Here is a 14260-nt window from a genome sequence, read left to right as displayed (position 1 = left end):
TGCGAGCGGGCGCCCGGGCTGCGCCCCTGCCGCGTCGGGCCCCCCCGCTGCCGGCGGCCCGCCCGCCCCAGGGTCCGAGAGCCCCGACGGCGCTCAGGGCCGGGCGCCCTGCTCGATCTGCTGGTGCTGGCTGCGCACGGCGAAGCGGTTGACGTGCACCGGGATGGGCACCACGATCTTGGGGTTGCGGACGGGCTCGCCCGAGCGGTTGCTCACGTTGCCCGCCTTGATGCGTTTCCACTTGGCGCGGCGGTTCTGGAACCAGATCTTCACCTGCACCTCGCTCAGCTTCAGGGCGTGCGCGATCTGCGACCGCTCCGTCAGACTCAGGTACTTCTTGCAGTGGAACTCCTTCTCCAGCTCCAGCAGCTGCTCGCTGGTGAAGGCCGTGCGCCGCCGCCGGCTCTTGCCGGCCCCGGAGCCCGGCGGGGCCTGCTCGGCCGCGGGGCCGCCCTTGCCCTTGCCCTTGGCGCCCAGCGCGGCGGCGGCCGCCCCGTCCAGGAAGGGCTCCTCCTCGCTGTCGCCCGCCGAGCTCTCCTCCTCCCGCTCGCTGCACGGCGTCGCCGCCGACTTCACCTCCAGCTTCTCCTCGTCCGAACTGTACGCCTTCCCGTCTGCGGGGCACACAGCGTCAGCGCCCGCCGGCGCGGCCCGCCGCCCCCCGCCCCGCCCCGCCCGAGCGTCCCCCGCGCCCGCGGAGCCCCCGGAGCCGCGGCCTCGGCTCCCCGCGCCCCGCGGGGCTCCCCCCGCTCCCCCGGCGGCCCTTCCGCGGCGGCGGGGCACTCGGCTGCACCTCCTCCCGCGGCGGCCGGGTCTCGCGGGCCCCGCCACCGTCGCGTCCCCGCAGCCCCGGGGCGCCCGCGGAGAGCTCCTGCCGCCCGCAGGAGCAGCGGCTTCCCCGGCACAGCGGGCAGCGGGCGCCCGGACAGCTGGCAGCGCCGGCTGCTGTTGTCCCAGACCCCAGCGCGGTCTGCTCTGCACTGCCCGCAGCCTGGCCTGCTCTGTGGGGCAGCACCCACAAACCCGCTGCATCCGCAGACGCCCTGGGGTATGAGCCACCACAGCAGCTGCCACCATCCTCATCCCACAACCCAGCTGTAGCAGCATCACTGCCTCATTCCAGCAGAGCACACCACAACCCTTCCAGGGCTTGTCTGGACCTCCGCATCTGGAAAGAAAGTCTATACCTTGCCCCTCAGCTCAGCCCTCCCTCTGTCCCATCCCACTGCATCAGACCATCGATGCTGTTCACCCAGAAAGAAGCCAGCCAAGAGAAGCTGAAGGACTGTCCTGGAAACAGCAGCCTGAGCCAGTTCCACCACACCCTACAGGACATGGGGTGTCCTGCTGCCAGCTCTCCCTTCCTAACTCCAGGATGCACTACAGCAGAGTTGCGCAGCCAGGTAACAAGGTGCTTAGGCAGCTGATGCTCAAGGCTTAGCTCCCCCCCACCAGTCTGTGCAGAAGGGCAGGCTAGAGGCTGCCAACATCACTCAACAGACAGGACCTCATCCCAGGCCACCCAGACAGCAGGCAGCACTTGGACCACCACAGACACCTCTGTTACGTTGCCTGCAAGGATACTGATAGGGTATGAATCTTCTTCTTGCCAGCTTCTTGTGTCCCAAACTGCTGCCTGAATGATGAAACAGCCATGGAACAAGGGAGAACATGGGTGGGAGACAGTGGGGAGGAAAGAGGCCTGGAAGCCAGTCACTTCCTTGGTAGAAGGGCTCAAACAAAGGCCTCACAGGAGATCGAGCGAGAAGATGCTCCTGGCCATAGCCAGGGGTCACGTAGGGAGAGGACCCACAGCTATGCACGAGCAGATGAAGAAGCTTTTTTGTCATGATGAGACTAGAAGAGACCAGCAAACTCTCCAAGTCTGACTCAACAGCAGGAATCGCTGCTGGAAGGAGCTGGTCCTGAAGCACTGCCGCTCTCAATATAATCCTACATGCAGAAGAAGCAGCAGCAGCTCTCCAAACTTCTAAGCAGTGTCCAGGTACTGGCATATGCATCCTGGGCCACTGGATCTCTGGACAGCTCACCTCAGCTGTTCTCAGCTCAGTGGAAAAGGCAGAACAGCACTCAGATCCCTGGAAGTGCAGGGTTGCAAGTACACAAGCAGCAACTGCAAGAAACTGCTTGAACCCAGGAGACATTCTTAGGAATCCGGCTGCTGTGGAGCTCCCACATCCCTTGCCAGTCCTGCAGCAAGTCTGTGGCTTCCTGAGAGTGGGTGGGTGGCTTTGGAGATCTGGAATCATCTCCCTGCTCTTCCTGCTTCATATAGCATGAAAGAAACACCTTCATCTCTATTCTGCTGCAGAAGAATAGACAGTAACCTCTTTCTTCTTGAGGGTCGGGGCAGAGGGAGAAATCTCCCATATGCACAGGGGGTATAGTAAAGACCCTGAGAATTTGTGCTTGTGGGGCTGAGGATTAGCAGCAGGTGGCATGGAGCACTTTGGCTGCCAATGCACAGTCTCATGCAAGCACTTTGCCGAAGAAAAGGAGAGCTTTCATTTCTGTGTACCACCTCTGTCCATTGGAGTACAAGGCCTGACAAGATAAGAGCGCTTTTATGAGGATGTTAGTGTCTTCACCCAGAGTACTCATAGGTCCTGCCCTGACTCTGCCCTTCCCCGGCAATGGAGGACAGCATCCCAGCAGCCACACTATCAAACAGTGCTGATCTAGCAGTTTGCTCTTGTAGGCCCAGACTGTGCCCCAAGAGACTGGAAGAAGGATGAGCTACCCACTACAACATGTCACTTTGTAAAACAGGTACTATCTCTGGATACACTCTTCTCAACCAGACCCCAAATTTTAAATGGTCTCTACTAGACTAACATGTCTCACATTTGTGTCTTATAAAGGGGCTGGGTTTGCAGTAAGGAACTCAGAACTGTATGATGATAGGGTCTAAACCAGAGGTTTTCATGAAGAAAATTGGTATATTGGTCTGCTAGTCACCTAGTATGTCCCCATCGAGGAAATAATGGAGGCAGGGGAACCCACCCATTTGGTGGGAGGGTATACTGAGACTTTCAGAGGCCTTTGAACAGGAAGTGAAGCTGTCATGGAGCAAAGTATTGTGACTTTGAAAAATCAACAGGAAGGCAGTAGACGAAGAATAGGATTGATTCATTGCTTTGCTCTTCACAAAGTCCTAGCTGTTCATTGATCTTATTATGGACATGGTAAGCATGGTGAGGAGAGTTGGGTGTCACAGGTGACAAAGTTATTCAAGCAGGATCAGGGGGACCCGGATCAAGAATGGGTGTTGTGACAGCCAGAAGAGCCCTGTGTTGGTAAGAACACAAGAGCTCTTTGTTAGTTCATAGGGAATAACACGAAACTTCACCCTGTCCCTGACTGAATGTGCAGTTACTACATCAGCCCAAGAGAGGGGCTCAGACCACTGCCTGGATCTCGGTGGAGACCTCTACAGCTCAAGAACAACTGTGCTCTCAGGAGAGGTGTGGAGAGCTGGGGGTGTTGAGTACCTTTATGCTGGGGGTCATACTCTTTGTTGCAGCTGTAGTAACAAACCAAACTCCAAGCTTTGCTGCTTCTTACCACCAGTTTCCCTACATGCACGTCCCCTCTCAAGAAGTGTGACAACAGCTGGAAGCAAGTTTGAAACATAGTAGATGCAAAGAGAGGCCCTAAAATAGAGCATTGACTCCTTTGGCTGATCCAGCAAGCAACTGATCTTGTCTCCATAGACACCTGCACGATGGAGATACTAATGGAGCCCAGGGACAGAAATAGTCACTTTAGGGTATAATTCACGTGATGTCAGCAAAACAGACAAAAGGAGGCATTTCTTCTTCACATGGTTCTTTTACAGATAAGAGATCTGTGGAACACCTTGTCCCAGGATGTGGCTGATGCCAAGTTTTTCTCTCCTTTCTGGTGGACTCCAGGGGAGACTAGATAAGGTCACAGAAGAGGAATTGGTCAAAGGTTACTAAACATACAGAAACAACATCTGGCTTGGGAAGCCCCTGAAGTGCAGGTGGTTGGATGCTAGGGAAGTGTCATTTTAGAAAGTATTGCACAGGTTGTGCTCTCTTACTCTTCCCTGGACAATTGCTTTTGGCCAGGGCCACACATAGGATGCTACTGCAAACTGCGTTATAGATAGTTTTTGATGCCTCCTGTTGACATGAATCATCTTTCTCTTCCTTAATTGTGGAAAAAGCCCTCAGCAACCATCCTGTCTTTCATCTGCGGTGGATGGTAAAACAAACCACCCTATTGCCCATCTCCAAGGGCCTTGGCTGGTGCAGTCAGGAGAAACATTAGGTAAAGGAGAAGGTGGGTACATTTGGCCTGACAAATCCTCTTGGACGTGGGCAGAGCAGCCCACAGAGTCAGGTCCACATGGGCACATGCTTATGCAGAAGGACAAGCATCCTTCATGCCTCCAGAGCAAGCACAGTGCTAAGAGACAGCTAATAGGCAGCAGTGAATGAACAGCGGTAGCAAGACATATTTCCTTCCATCATATGAGCCAGTCACAACAGGGCAAGTCTTAGAGATATGATTTCTCGATATCAGAAATGGCCACTGTCTGGGACAGTTCATCTGAGTCCCTCAGGAAGAGAGAACATGTTGGGCTTAGCTATGGAGGAGCCATGGAGGGAGACCAAGCACAACGAAGTTCATTTCCCCGGAGTAGGAAGATGTGGTCATACAGACAGCTGGTTTTGGCCAGGGCAGTTCTCTCCCCGAAGAGACTTTCACAACAAAAGTGAGATCGCACTGGGCTTTTGACTTGGCACAGAGGCCTGGGAGCACCAGAGGAGCACCAAAGCCCCAATAACCCACAAAGGCAGTGGGGAGGCAAAATGCCCTGGTTGTCCTGCTGAGGGATGACGTTCAAGGGGTACCTGAGTGAGGGAAACAGTCTTCTGAAGGAAGAGCAAGGCAGGGCAAGGAGAAGACCTGAGCCTACCCAGGAAAGGCTAAAGGGAGGATGGAGAACAAACAGCTAAGCACTGCAAGAAGCAGCAGAGACTTCTCAGCATGCACCTGTGCCAGGAAACCTGTGAGACAAAGGTGGATCTCACAGGTGACCAGAGGAGACAGCTCTCAGGACAGGCCATGTTAGAGAAAGCCAGCAGTTTGTTTGTCTCAGTCTCGCTGCAGAAGCGACACCTCCTGCCTCGTGCTGCAGGAGCTGAGGTGGGAGAGAGAAGCGCTGGAGCTGGCGGAGAAATACAGAGCAACAAGTCACCGAGGCTGATGCCTGCACAGTCGGGCAAGCGGCCGCGGCTCACAAAGGCGGGGGCCCCCCGACCCCGCCACAGCAGCGGGAGCCACCCCCGGCCAGCACCGAGTGGGGTCCCGGGAGTGGAGCCGCCGCCTGCCCGCGCCGTCGGGCAAAGCCGGTGCCGAGGCCGCGGGCACAGCAGTGCGGGGCGGCGGGCCGAAACGAAGGGGAGTGGGGCTCCGGGCGGCGCGGGGAGCAGGGCGGCCGCCTGGGTACGGGAGCTGCCCCGCGCGTCGCTCCCGCGGCGCGGGCTCGAGAGGAGCTCGGAGCGCCGGTAGCCGCAGCTCGACGACGCCGGGAGGGCGGCGAAGCCCGGCACTGGGCGGGCTGCGGGCGAGCGAGGGAGCCTCCAGCCCCGCGGTCCGCCCGGGACGCGACATCGTGCCGGGGACAAGGCGCAGCCCCGCGCCGCAGCTGCACCGACGGGGACCGGGACCGGGACGGGCGGGGAGGGCTGCGCGCAGTCCGGCGGCCCGGGACGGCGCGGCGCTCCGCTGCCCTCCGCCTCACTCGCCCCGGGCCGGGTGCCAGGACCTCGGAGAGCTCCGCGCCGCCGGGCCGGCCTCGGCTCCGGGGCTCGCACTGCTCCGGTCCCGCTGGGCGGTCCGTGCCACGCTGGGGCGGCCACCCCGACCGGCGGCTCTGGCGGCTCTGGCGGCTCTCCCGCCCCGCGGCCCGCGCGCGGCGAGCGGAGTTTGTCTCCCACCCGCGAAAGTTGCGGGCGCTGCAGAGCCGGCCCGGAACGGAGGGGAACCTGCCCGGTCCTCCCGGCTCGGCCCGACGGGACAGAGCGGGAGCGCAGCCGCGGGCGGGTCCCGCCGCCACGGCCCATCGCGGCCCCGCCGTCCTGCCCGCCGCGCCCCGGTCCCCAGCGTCCCCGGCTCCGCGGTTCCTGTCCTGGAGAGCTCGGGGGCCCGCGGTGCCGCCCGCCGGCAGCCGCCGCTGGGGCGGCGGGGAGAGCCCAGACAGGGGCCGGGCAGGCGGCGCTGCCCACCGCGGGGCCCCTCGGGGCTGCGGGGGTCCCGGGCGAGGCGGGCCGGCACTCGCCGCAGACGAGTTGCTCTCCGCCGGGCGGGGCTGGCCCGCGCCGCTCTTACCTGCCAGGCCGGGGAAGGGGTCCGGGAAGTGCAACGGCGGCTCGGGCGGCCCCTTGTCGCGCCCCGGGGGCAGCTCCTCCGCCTCCAGGCCCTCGGCGCCCCGCCGGCAGCCGGCGTCGGGGTTGGCGCGCGGCGGGGGCAGCTCCTGCGGCGGGTAGAAGCCGTCGGGGGGCTCGGAGAAGCTGGGTAGGGCCGTGGTGAGCGCCACCATGGAGGGCACGGCCTGGCCCAGGCTGGCGCAGAAGGTGTTGGTGAGGCGGCCGGCGAAGGAGGCCAGCGGCGCCAGCGGCGGCAGCCCCGACTGCAGGGGCGCGTGGGACAGCGCCTGCGGCAGCACCAGCGGCCGGTACGGCATGAACATGGGGTACCCGGTGTAGAGCAGGTGCCCGGAGCGCGGCGGCGGCGTCCCGATGAGCGAGTCGATGGAGAAGGCGGTCCCCTGGCCGCTGGGTCTCTGCATGGCGAGCGGGCGCCGCCGGCTCAGCCGGCACCAACTTTCCGGCGAGCTCGGGCCGCCGCCAACTCGCCGCCGCGCCGCCGCCGCCGCCGGGCCCCGCCGCTGCCGCTGCCGCGGCCCCGGCCCCGGCCCGCGCCCGCCGCCTCCCGTGGGCTCCGGCGCCCGGCGAGAGCTGCCGCCCGCCCGCCCGCTCGCTGGCTCGGCGCGGCGGAGTGGAGGCGCGCTCGGAGCCGCCCGCCCGCCCGCCCCGCCGCGGGGGGGCCGGGCCGGGCCGCGGAGGGGAGGGGAGGGGAGGGGAGGCGGGCGGGGGTGTCGCCCTCTGCTCTCATCCATCTTCCGCACATCACGGTCGAGTTCCTCTTTCAGCGCCCGCTCCGGCGGGGCAAGGCTCCCGGCTCCCCCCGGCACGGCCGGCCCCTGGGAAGGCACCTCCCCCTCCCGCCTCATCAGCTGTTATTAATGGTGATTGATGATTAGCAATTACGGGGCCCGCACAAGGGCGCTTTTGTGGGGACGGGACGGGGCCGCGCCGCTCGGCACATCCTTCCTCGGGCCGCCCCCGGGGCCGGGACAACGGACGGGGCGAGCCGGGCCCGCTCCGCCGCGGCCCCACCGCCTCCCGGAGCCGGCCGGGGCCGACGCTCCTTGACGGTCGAGCCTGGCGGGGAGCGGCCCGGGGCCGCCGGCGCCGGGCGGGCTTGAGCGCCCCGACGGACCGGCTTTCGCCGGATACCGACCCTTGCAGCTGGGCGCGGCCCCGCCGCTGCGGGGCCACCGGGCTGTGCCGGAAGACTGCTCGCCTCCGTCCCGGGCGCCGGGGGGGGGAAGCCGCCGGGCAGGGGCCGGCCTGCTCCCTTCCAGGCCCCGGAGCCGGCGCCCCGGACCCCCGGCGGCGGGCTCGGAGTGAGGTCTCCGTGGGACGGGCGGGCGAGGGCGCCGCGGGGCCGGGGGAGGCCGCGGGGCCGCCCGGAGATGCTCTCGGGCCAGAGTGGAAACGGGGGGCTGGAGCCCGAGCAGGGAATGAGCCTTCCCCGGCCCCCCCCCCCCCCCCCCCCCCCCCCCCCGCTGCTCCCCCGCGGCCCCGGTGCCCTGCTCTGTCGGGGCAGGACTAGGCGGGCGGTGCGGAGCCGCGGCTGAGCGAGGCCGCAGCCCGGGGCGCCGGGGGAGCGCCTGCCCGGGCGGCTGCAGGCTGCCCGGACCTGTCCGCCGCTGGGGCGTCCCCAGGCCGGCCGCGGCCGGGGCTCGCTAACCTGCCCGCGCTGCGCTGCAGCTGCACAAAGCCCCTGGGCTCTGCCCCTCCCACCTGCGCACTCGTCGTGTGTCAGACATGTACCTCGGCCTGGCTGCCGATGGGCCCTTCGGCACATCACTCAATCTACAGAGCAAGTGAGACCGGTGCCAGGCGAACGCTCCTGAACCGCGGCGAGAGCTCCGCAGCTCTGCTCTGCCCTGCCCTGCTGCGTGTCCTGGGGAGCGTGTCCTGGCCCCGTGTGGGGAGTCCCCACGCTAAAATGGAGTACTCCCCCCCCCCCCCCCCCCCCAGCTTGGCACTTACGTTGTGCTCCTGTCTACAGGGAGATGCTCACCGGGCCTGTAATAGGCTGAACATGGAGCAAACTAAAGCCCTGCTTCAGAAGAGCATCGGTGTCAGGATTACCATGTAAAGCACTCAGAAGCTGAGAAATGCCAGAGCTGAAGTCGTGTCTAAACTCACTCTGACTGCATTTTCAGTGGCACAGCTACCCGCCAGACCTCCAGTTCTCACCTAGGGGTAGTCCTCCTCTCAGGACTCCTGCATGTTCCTGCCTGTACTCACCCTTTGACCAGGGATGCAGTACCTCTGGTTGCTTAGCTACCCAGGCTCCCTGGTGGCATCGATATCTATGTGAATACACGGATTTCTTCACCACCACCCTTTCCTACTCTGTCCCCAAGGAGGTCTGGGGCACCACTTTGCTGCAGCCTTGAATCATGTGTTTTGTGTGGGACATGACAGTCCAGCCATGGAGCTGGACACTTGAATCCTGTGTGGAGCATGTAAATGAGGCCAAATGGGTCCACCAGGCTGACAGTGTGGTACGCAGCCTTCCTCCACTAAACAGGCACAATCTGAATCCCCAGGGTCCAGCTAGGACATCAGTATCAAGGGCCTGGACAGAGCCTCCTCTTTCTTTCATGTCTTTTATGCCTTTCTCTAAGGTACATCCTTGCAGTTTCAAGGAAATACCCCTCCACGGCGAAAGCTGCCCTATCCCCTGCCAGGGAAACACAGGTGTGGAGAAGTCAATGTTAAAGTAATCATCCAGACTCAAATACTGAATCGTAAAACTGAGGCCTGGCAAGAGGGATCCCTCTCACCACTCTGATGCAGACACCTCCCACTAACCAGTGGCCCTTGGATTACTGAGGAAGAGATGCGTGTGTTTGCAGGGCATAGGCCATTCAGCCCCTAGTCTAGGATGAGGGCCCAGGTTTCAGGCTGGGAAGGAGGCTGGCAGTAGCTAGCATTTGGATGAATCCCACCTTAGCAATCAGTTGTGATGTGATAAGGGACACGCTCAAGGTCTGCAGGTCAGCAGCCATGTTCTCTGTCCTTGGCCCAGCTCTCCTGTCTCATGCACCAAACGTCTCTGTGGGAAAGGAACCTTCAGGTTGGAGTAATCTCCATGCACACAGCTTGGGTTCATTCCACTGCTATCAAAGCACATTAGACCATGGAGAAAATGAAAGCTTAGCCATGTGTAAGTTACTGGATCTCAAGACCTGTACTCAAAAGGGTCCAAATCAAGGCTATGCAAGCAACTTCCTAACTCCTGAGCAATTGTGATTTGATCAGTTGTTCAATGAACTTTTTATATGTCACCTTCAACCCACACCTCACACCCTCATATAAGTTAGCAAGATATTTGAGAGCAACAGGAAACTGCTATCTTCAGTGACCTTGCTGGGGAAACTGAGAAAGCTGGGGAATGAACTACAGCTCCCACAAGGAAGGATGACTGCCTGTGCCCAAAGCAGCAGGTCCTTCCTGAAGCCAATAACACAAGCTCCCATACTGACCTCTGCAAATCAATAGCTTGCACCCTGCAAGTCCCTACGTATGTCTCCAAGATAAAGGTTCTGCTTACCTGATCATAAACTTGCATTACCTGCAGCCCCTGTCTCTTTTCAAACACTGAATCTCAGTTCAATGCCAGGAGCAGCAAGGGCAGGCTGCTCCGATAGGGAAGGGAAGCCAGGAAGCAAGAGTTGCAGCAAGGCGGGCAGGGCAGTGGCTTCACTGACAAGGGTGCAGTCCCACAGGACTCAAGGAAGGTAAGCAGAGCAGACCCGGTGACAGTAACCAGGGTCACCTGGTCCAGTGATCACCCAGAAAGTCCCACTCTCCAAGTGGTGAGGCAGGTCCAAGGCCAAGCCAGATCAGTGGGTCAGGATCATTGTCAGCATCAGGGAGGTACAAGATCAGGTGTACCTCCAGCTTAGGTCAGGCAAAGCCTAAGGGTGAGAGCCTGAGCTTAAAAGCAGCTCCTCAGCCAAAGAGGGGCAGGCTCTTGCTGAGGTTGCCCAAGGACAGACAGCTGCATCATCTAAGTTGGCCCTGACCCCCGAGAGCCAAACCCCCAGGAGGAGGGGAACGTACTCAGGGCCCTGACAACTTACGCCACTCTGGTTTACTTTGTCTCATGAGACTTTGCAGTAAAGTAAGGTAGAAATTAATTTGCCGAACTGTAAAGCAAAGATCCAGAGAAGAAAAGGTTGAAGGACTGGGGAAGAAAAAAAAAGGGTTGCAAGCAAAATAGAGCAGATATTGTACTATTGTACTCTAGTGCGTACATTGAACAAGACACAGATTGAGAGCTCCCACATCCACCGTCCTTGCAGGGTGAGCCACACTGGAAGTGTGAGGGTCCAGGTTGCACATGGTAACTCTGTCACCCTTTAGACCCCCAACGGCTTTCCCAGTTTCTGTATCCTATGTCTAACCTTCCACAGTTTCTCACTGTCTAGTGGAAATGCAGTTTCCATGGCTTCCACTTGAGGCTCAGACCTCTGCAGTTCAGTACGCTCTCTGGGCGTTTCTCCCTCCCCACACGCCTTCTCTGCGGGGAGCTACTCTATTCCATTTTATCGGGCTCCATCCCCCACTCCTAAGTAGCTAGTATGTTCCCTTAACGTGCTGAAGACACACCGTCCAACACACCAGGTACATGAGAAATATTAGTTGCATGTACAATTTGTAAAGCCCCTGGTCTCATTGCACTCTCAGCTGTTGACAGACACCTCTCAGGACCTTGCTGGATACATTGTCAGACACTGAGCTAAAAAAGAGTCTCAGGAGGAGACCTGCTCTCTCCCTTCTGTTTTGGGGTTGCTGGGTCATAGCTCTGTGTTTATCAGCACCAGCACTTGGCCCTGAGTCTCACCAGGCTGGGCCCCGAGTACTGAATTCAAGTCCAGCCTCTGCAAGCAGTGCCCTTAAGCAATTACAGACCAGCCTGTCCCATCTCCTCCAGCATGTCATTGCCTGAGTTGGCCCTCCTTCCTCAGTCTGCCTTTGCTTCCCACCCCTCTTCTTGTGTGTTTTCAGCATTAGAACTGCTGAAGCTTCTTCCTCCTCTTCTTCTCTGTTCTTTGCTGCAGACATGTGAGCATGGAAAAGTCACTTTGCCTGTGTTTCTGGAATCAGTAGGCAAGACTGGAAAGTGTCCTGCTCAACATTTGACACTGGACACAGTGTCTTATGCTGAAGATGATACATGACCTGTCTGGTCAGCACAAAGGATCTGGCATAACTTCAAACTGCTCAGCATAGGCAGAGGCTTCCTGGGAGAAAACTATCAGCCTCTAAAAATGTCCTTGCTTGGTACATGCAAAATGGGATCCTCAGAGGCTGGTAATTTAGCAAAAGTTGATCCCAAGCTACTGGGCAGAAAGAAGAAACACCCGGGCCAGCTCTCCTTCCTGTACTGTAAGCTGCTGCTCCACGGTGGGGCATCTAGAGCGTATTCCTCATACACAGGCTGGTGGCTAAGTAGAGGCCAATTAATTTTTGCTGTAGCTGTAACGGGAAAAGTTCAGTCTGAGACAAGCACACAGCATGGCAAACCACAACTGCAACAGTTAAAGTTTAATAACTGTCTGACAAATGAAAGCAGGTCTTTCTAATGGAAACTGCTATGCAACCTTAACTTTATGCCTCCACCTGCTCCACTTACAATCTCTACACAGAATCTAGCACAACAGGACTAAATCTAGTCACGGCCTCTAGGCATTCCTGCAATATAGCTACTAAACATATTAAAAGCAAGGGTAATGTTGCAAAATTATTTACTCAAAGTTGGGAAGGTCTAGAGAATGGGCTGGCTGTGATGTTGTGTTAACAGAAGCTAGGTTCATATCCAGCACATTTTCTACTATTGGACTACAACCATGAAGTGGTCCAAATGAAACAAACCTAGCTTGAGCCATCGGGCTCTGTAGGTACACACAGCCTGCTGGTAACAGCTAACATGCAAGTCCTGCCCCAGCAGGCAACCTGGATGCAAGGAGCACCCGGGTGGTTCCAGCTGGCCTCTGCAAATACAGTCTCAACAGGCTTTCACCCCACTGTCAAGTTGCCCCATGTGATTCTGTCTTCAGCTTCCTACAGCAAAACCTGTCTGCAGCAGCTGAGGAGCCACCCTTTCATGCCTGGGGAACACGTTTTAGACTAGCCTTGGCAAAGCTGTAGCTGGAGCAGTAAGAATCAAGGATCCTCATTAATAGTAGAAAGAGCATTCCCAAGTGCATAGTTGTGCTGCTGACGAGATCTCAGAGCAGAAAAAGGCTACTTCCAAGGACTTGTCCCAAGCCAGGGTTTCCAAAAGAGGGAAAGACTGTAACTTAAAGAGACAAAAACTTGGAGTGGTCCACCTTAGGAGTTAAGGGCAGAGCTAGCATTCTAGAGCAACACCACATACCTGTCTTTTTGATAAGCCTTGCACAAGGCCAGCAGTAACAGTGGCCTGTCTTGTGTACCAACTTCTGTGACCTCTGTGGTTCAGCAGAGTGCCTAGAAGCAGCCCCCAAGCTGGGTCTTCCTGATCCAAAAACTGCTCGTTTTCCCAGAGCGACAAGCAAAGGCTTTCTTCCCAGCCACAAAGGCCTCCTGGCAGGACCTACAGGGGCTCCTACATGGGAGTACAGCTCCTGCATGGTGTTAGCAAAGGAATACTTTCTGAGAGCTGGTGATTGAAGGCTGTTGGTTTTGCTAAGGGCACACAGGCCATCTAAGACACCAACCAACTGTTTCAGCAGCCCAGGATGACAGCAGCCGAGGCAGGCACCTCTGCACCATCTCCCCCTACCCTTTAGCCCCAGGCCCCACAGGTGAGGCAGAAACCACAGGCAATGCATGTGTGGAGCACCCTCACCAGCCAGCAGGGTCTATCAAGCAAGAAGCACACCATACCCCAGACCTTGTCACAGAGTGGAGCACAGCCGTACCTAGGGGAGCTCAACCTTTCCTGGCATCTCTCCTGACTCCTGCACCCAACGCTGCACCCACACCTTGGGCAGACAGATTTCCTGCATAGAGCACTTTAAAATGGTCTTAGAGCACATTAGCAACAGCACTGACATGACAGAGCTAGCTCAACCCCCCCTGTGACTATCAGTTCCCTGGGATCCTTTGTACACCACCTTCCCTCCCTGGCTGTCTTTCAGCATAAGCTCAGCATCATCCTCAATGGACCACAGCTTATCCAGCCCAGAGAAAGCTAGCCACACTGGCCTTTGCCAGGCAAGTCCATGAGCAGCTCAACCTAAGGCAGGACCCAGGATGAATTTGTGCAGATTCTGTGGGCAGTGTGGCTGTTTGCTACGGGGTTCCCCTGGGACAGGGGTGAAGACACAGTGCTGGAAGCTGGTAGCTTCACCACCTAAAACTGGTACTAGACATGGCCCCAACAGCAAATGTTGCTGCTCCTCCAGACCCATTGGCAGGTCCCCGAGACTCCATGCCCTGCAGGAACAGGCTGCTCAGCAGACACACAGCTGTGAGTGCGGGGATGTCGGCAAATTGCCAAGGTAGTAGGATCTGCAGGCAAGCTGCTGGCAGTGCTAACACATCCCAGGTAACATGTTGCACTTATCCTGCTCCAGCCTGCTTGAGGAGCAACGCACAAACAGAGTAAGTACAGAGGGGCCAGCCTGATGGGACCAGTCACAGGCACCACTTCAGCTGGAAGCTGGATTGAGCCCTTCAGTCCACTCACAATACAGATGAGAGTTCAACTTGGAAGATGGCACTGTTACCCAACTTGTCTGCACCTGGCAAGTGTCTCTCATTTTCATTTCTTTACTCCTGGATAAGGTAGGAGCCTTTCACACATCTCTTTGAGGATTGTTCTGTTTAGGAGAGCTAACACCTCCTTCACT

General features: G+C 58.6%; 1 protein-coding gene across 1 annotated transcript; it reads right to left on the bottom strand.

The window, feature by feature from the left end:
- Window positions 1–6844, bottom strand: GBX1 (gastrulation brain homeobox 1). The gene is made up of 2 exons (XM_075492082.1): window positions 6385–6844; window positions 1–614 (listed from the first exon to the last, which is right to left on the bottom strand). Exons 1-2 carry the CDS (start codon window positions 6842–6844, stop codon window positions 94–96), a joined length of 981 nt encoding a protein of 326 aa, XP_075348197.1. The 3' UTR covers window positions 1–93.
- Between the last annotated feature and the right edge of the window lie 7416 nt (window positions 6845–14260).

Source organism: Mycteria americana, chromosome 2 (assembly GCF_035582795.1).
Source record: "Mycteria americana isolate JAX WOST 10 ecotype Jacksonville Zoo and Gardens chromosome 2, USCA_MyAme_1.0, whole genome shotgun sequence".
Classification (NCBI taxonomy): Eukaryota; Metazoa; Chordata; class Aves; order Ciconiiformes; family Ciconiidae; genus Mycteria; species Mycteria americana.
Note: the sequence above shows the minus strand (reverse complement) of the source record. Positions and strands in the feature narration are given on the sequence as shown.

What these genes read in the sequence shown, in the direction of transcription:
- GBX1 (XM_075492082.1), bottom strand. Translation starts at nt 6,844, where the DNA reads ATGCAGAGACCCAGCGGCCAGGGGACCGCCTTCTCCATCGACTCGCTC. An exon ending in CCCCTTCCCCGGCCTGGCAG is followed by an intron (nt 615 to 6,384) that starts GTAAGAGCGGCG and finishes TGTGCCCCGCAG; the next exon opens with ACGGGAAGGCGTACAGTTCG.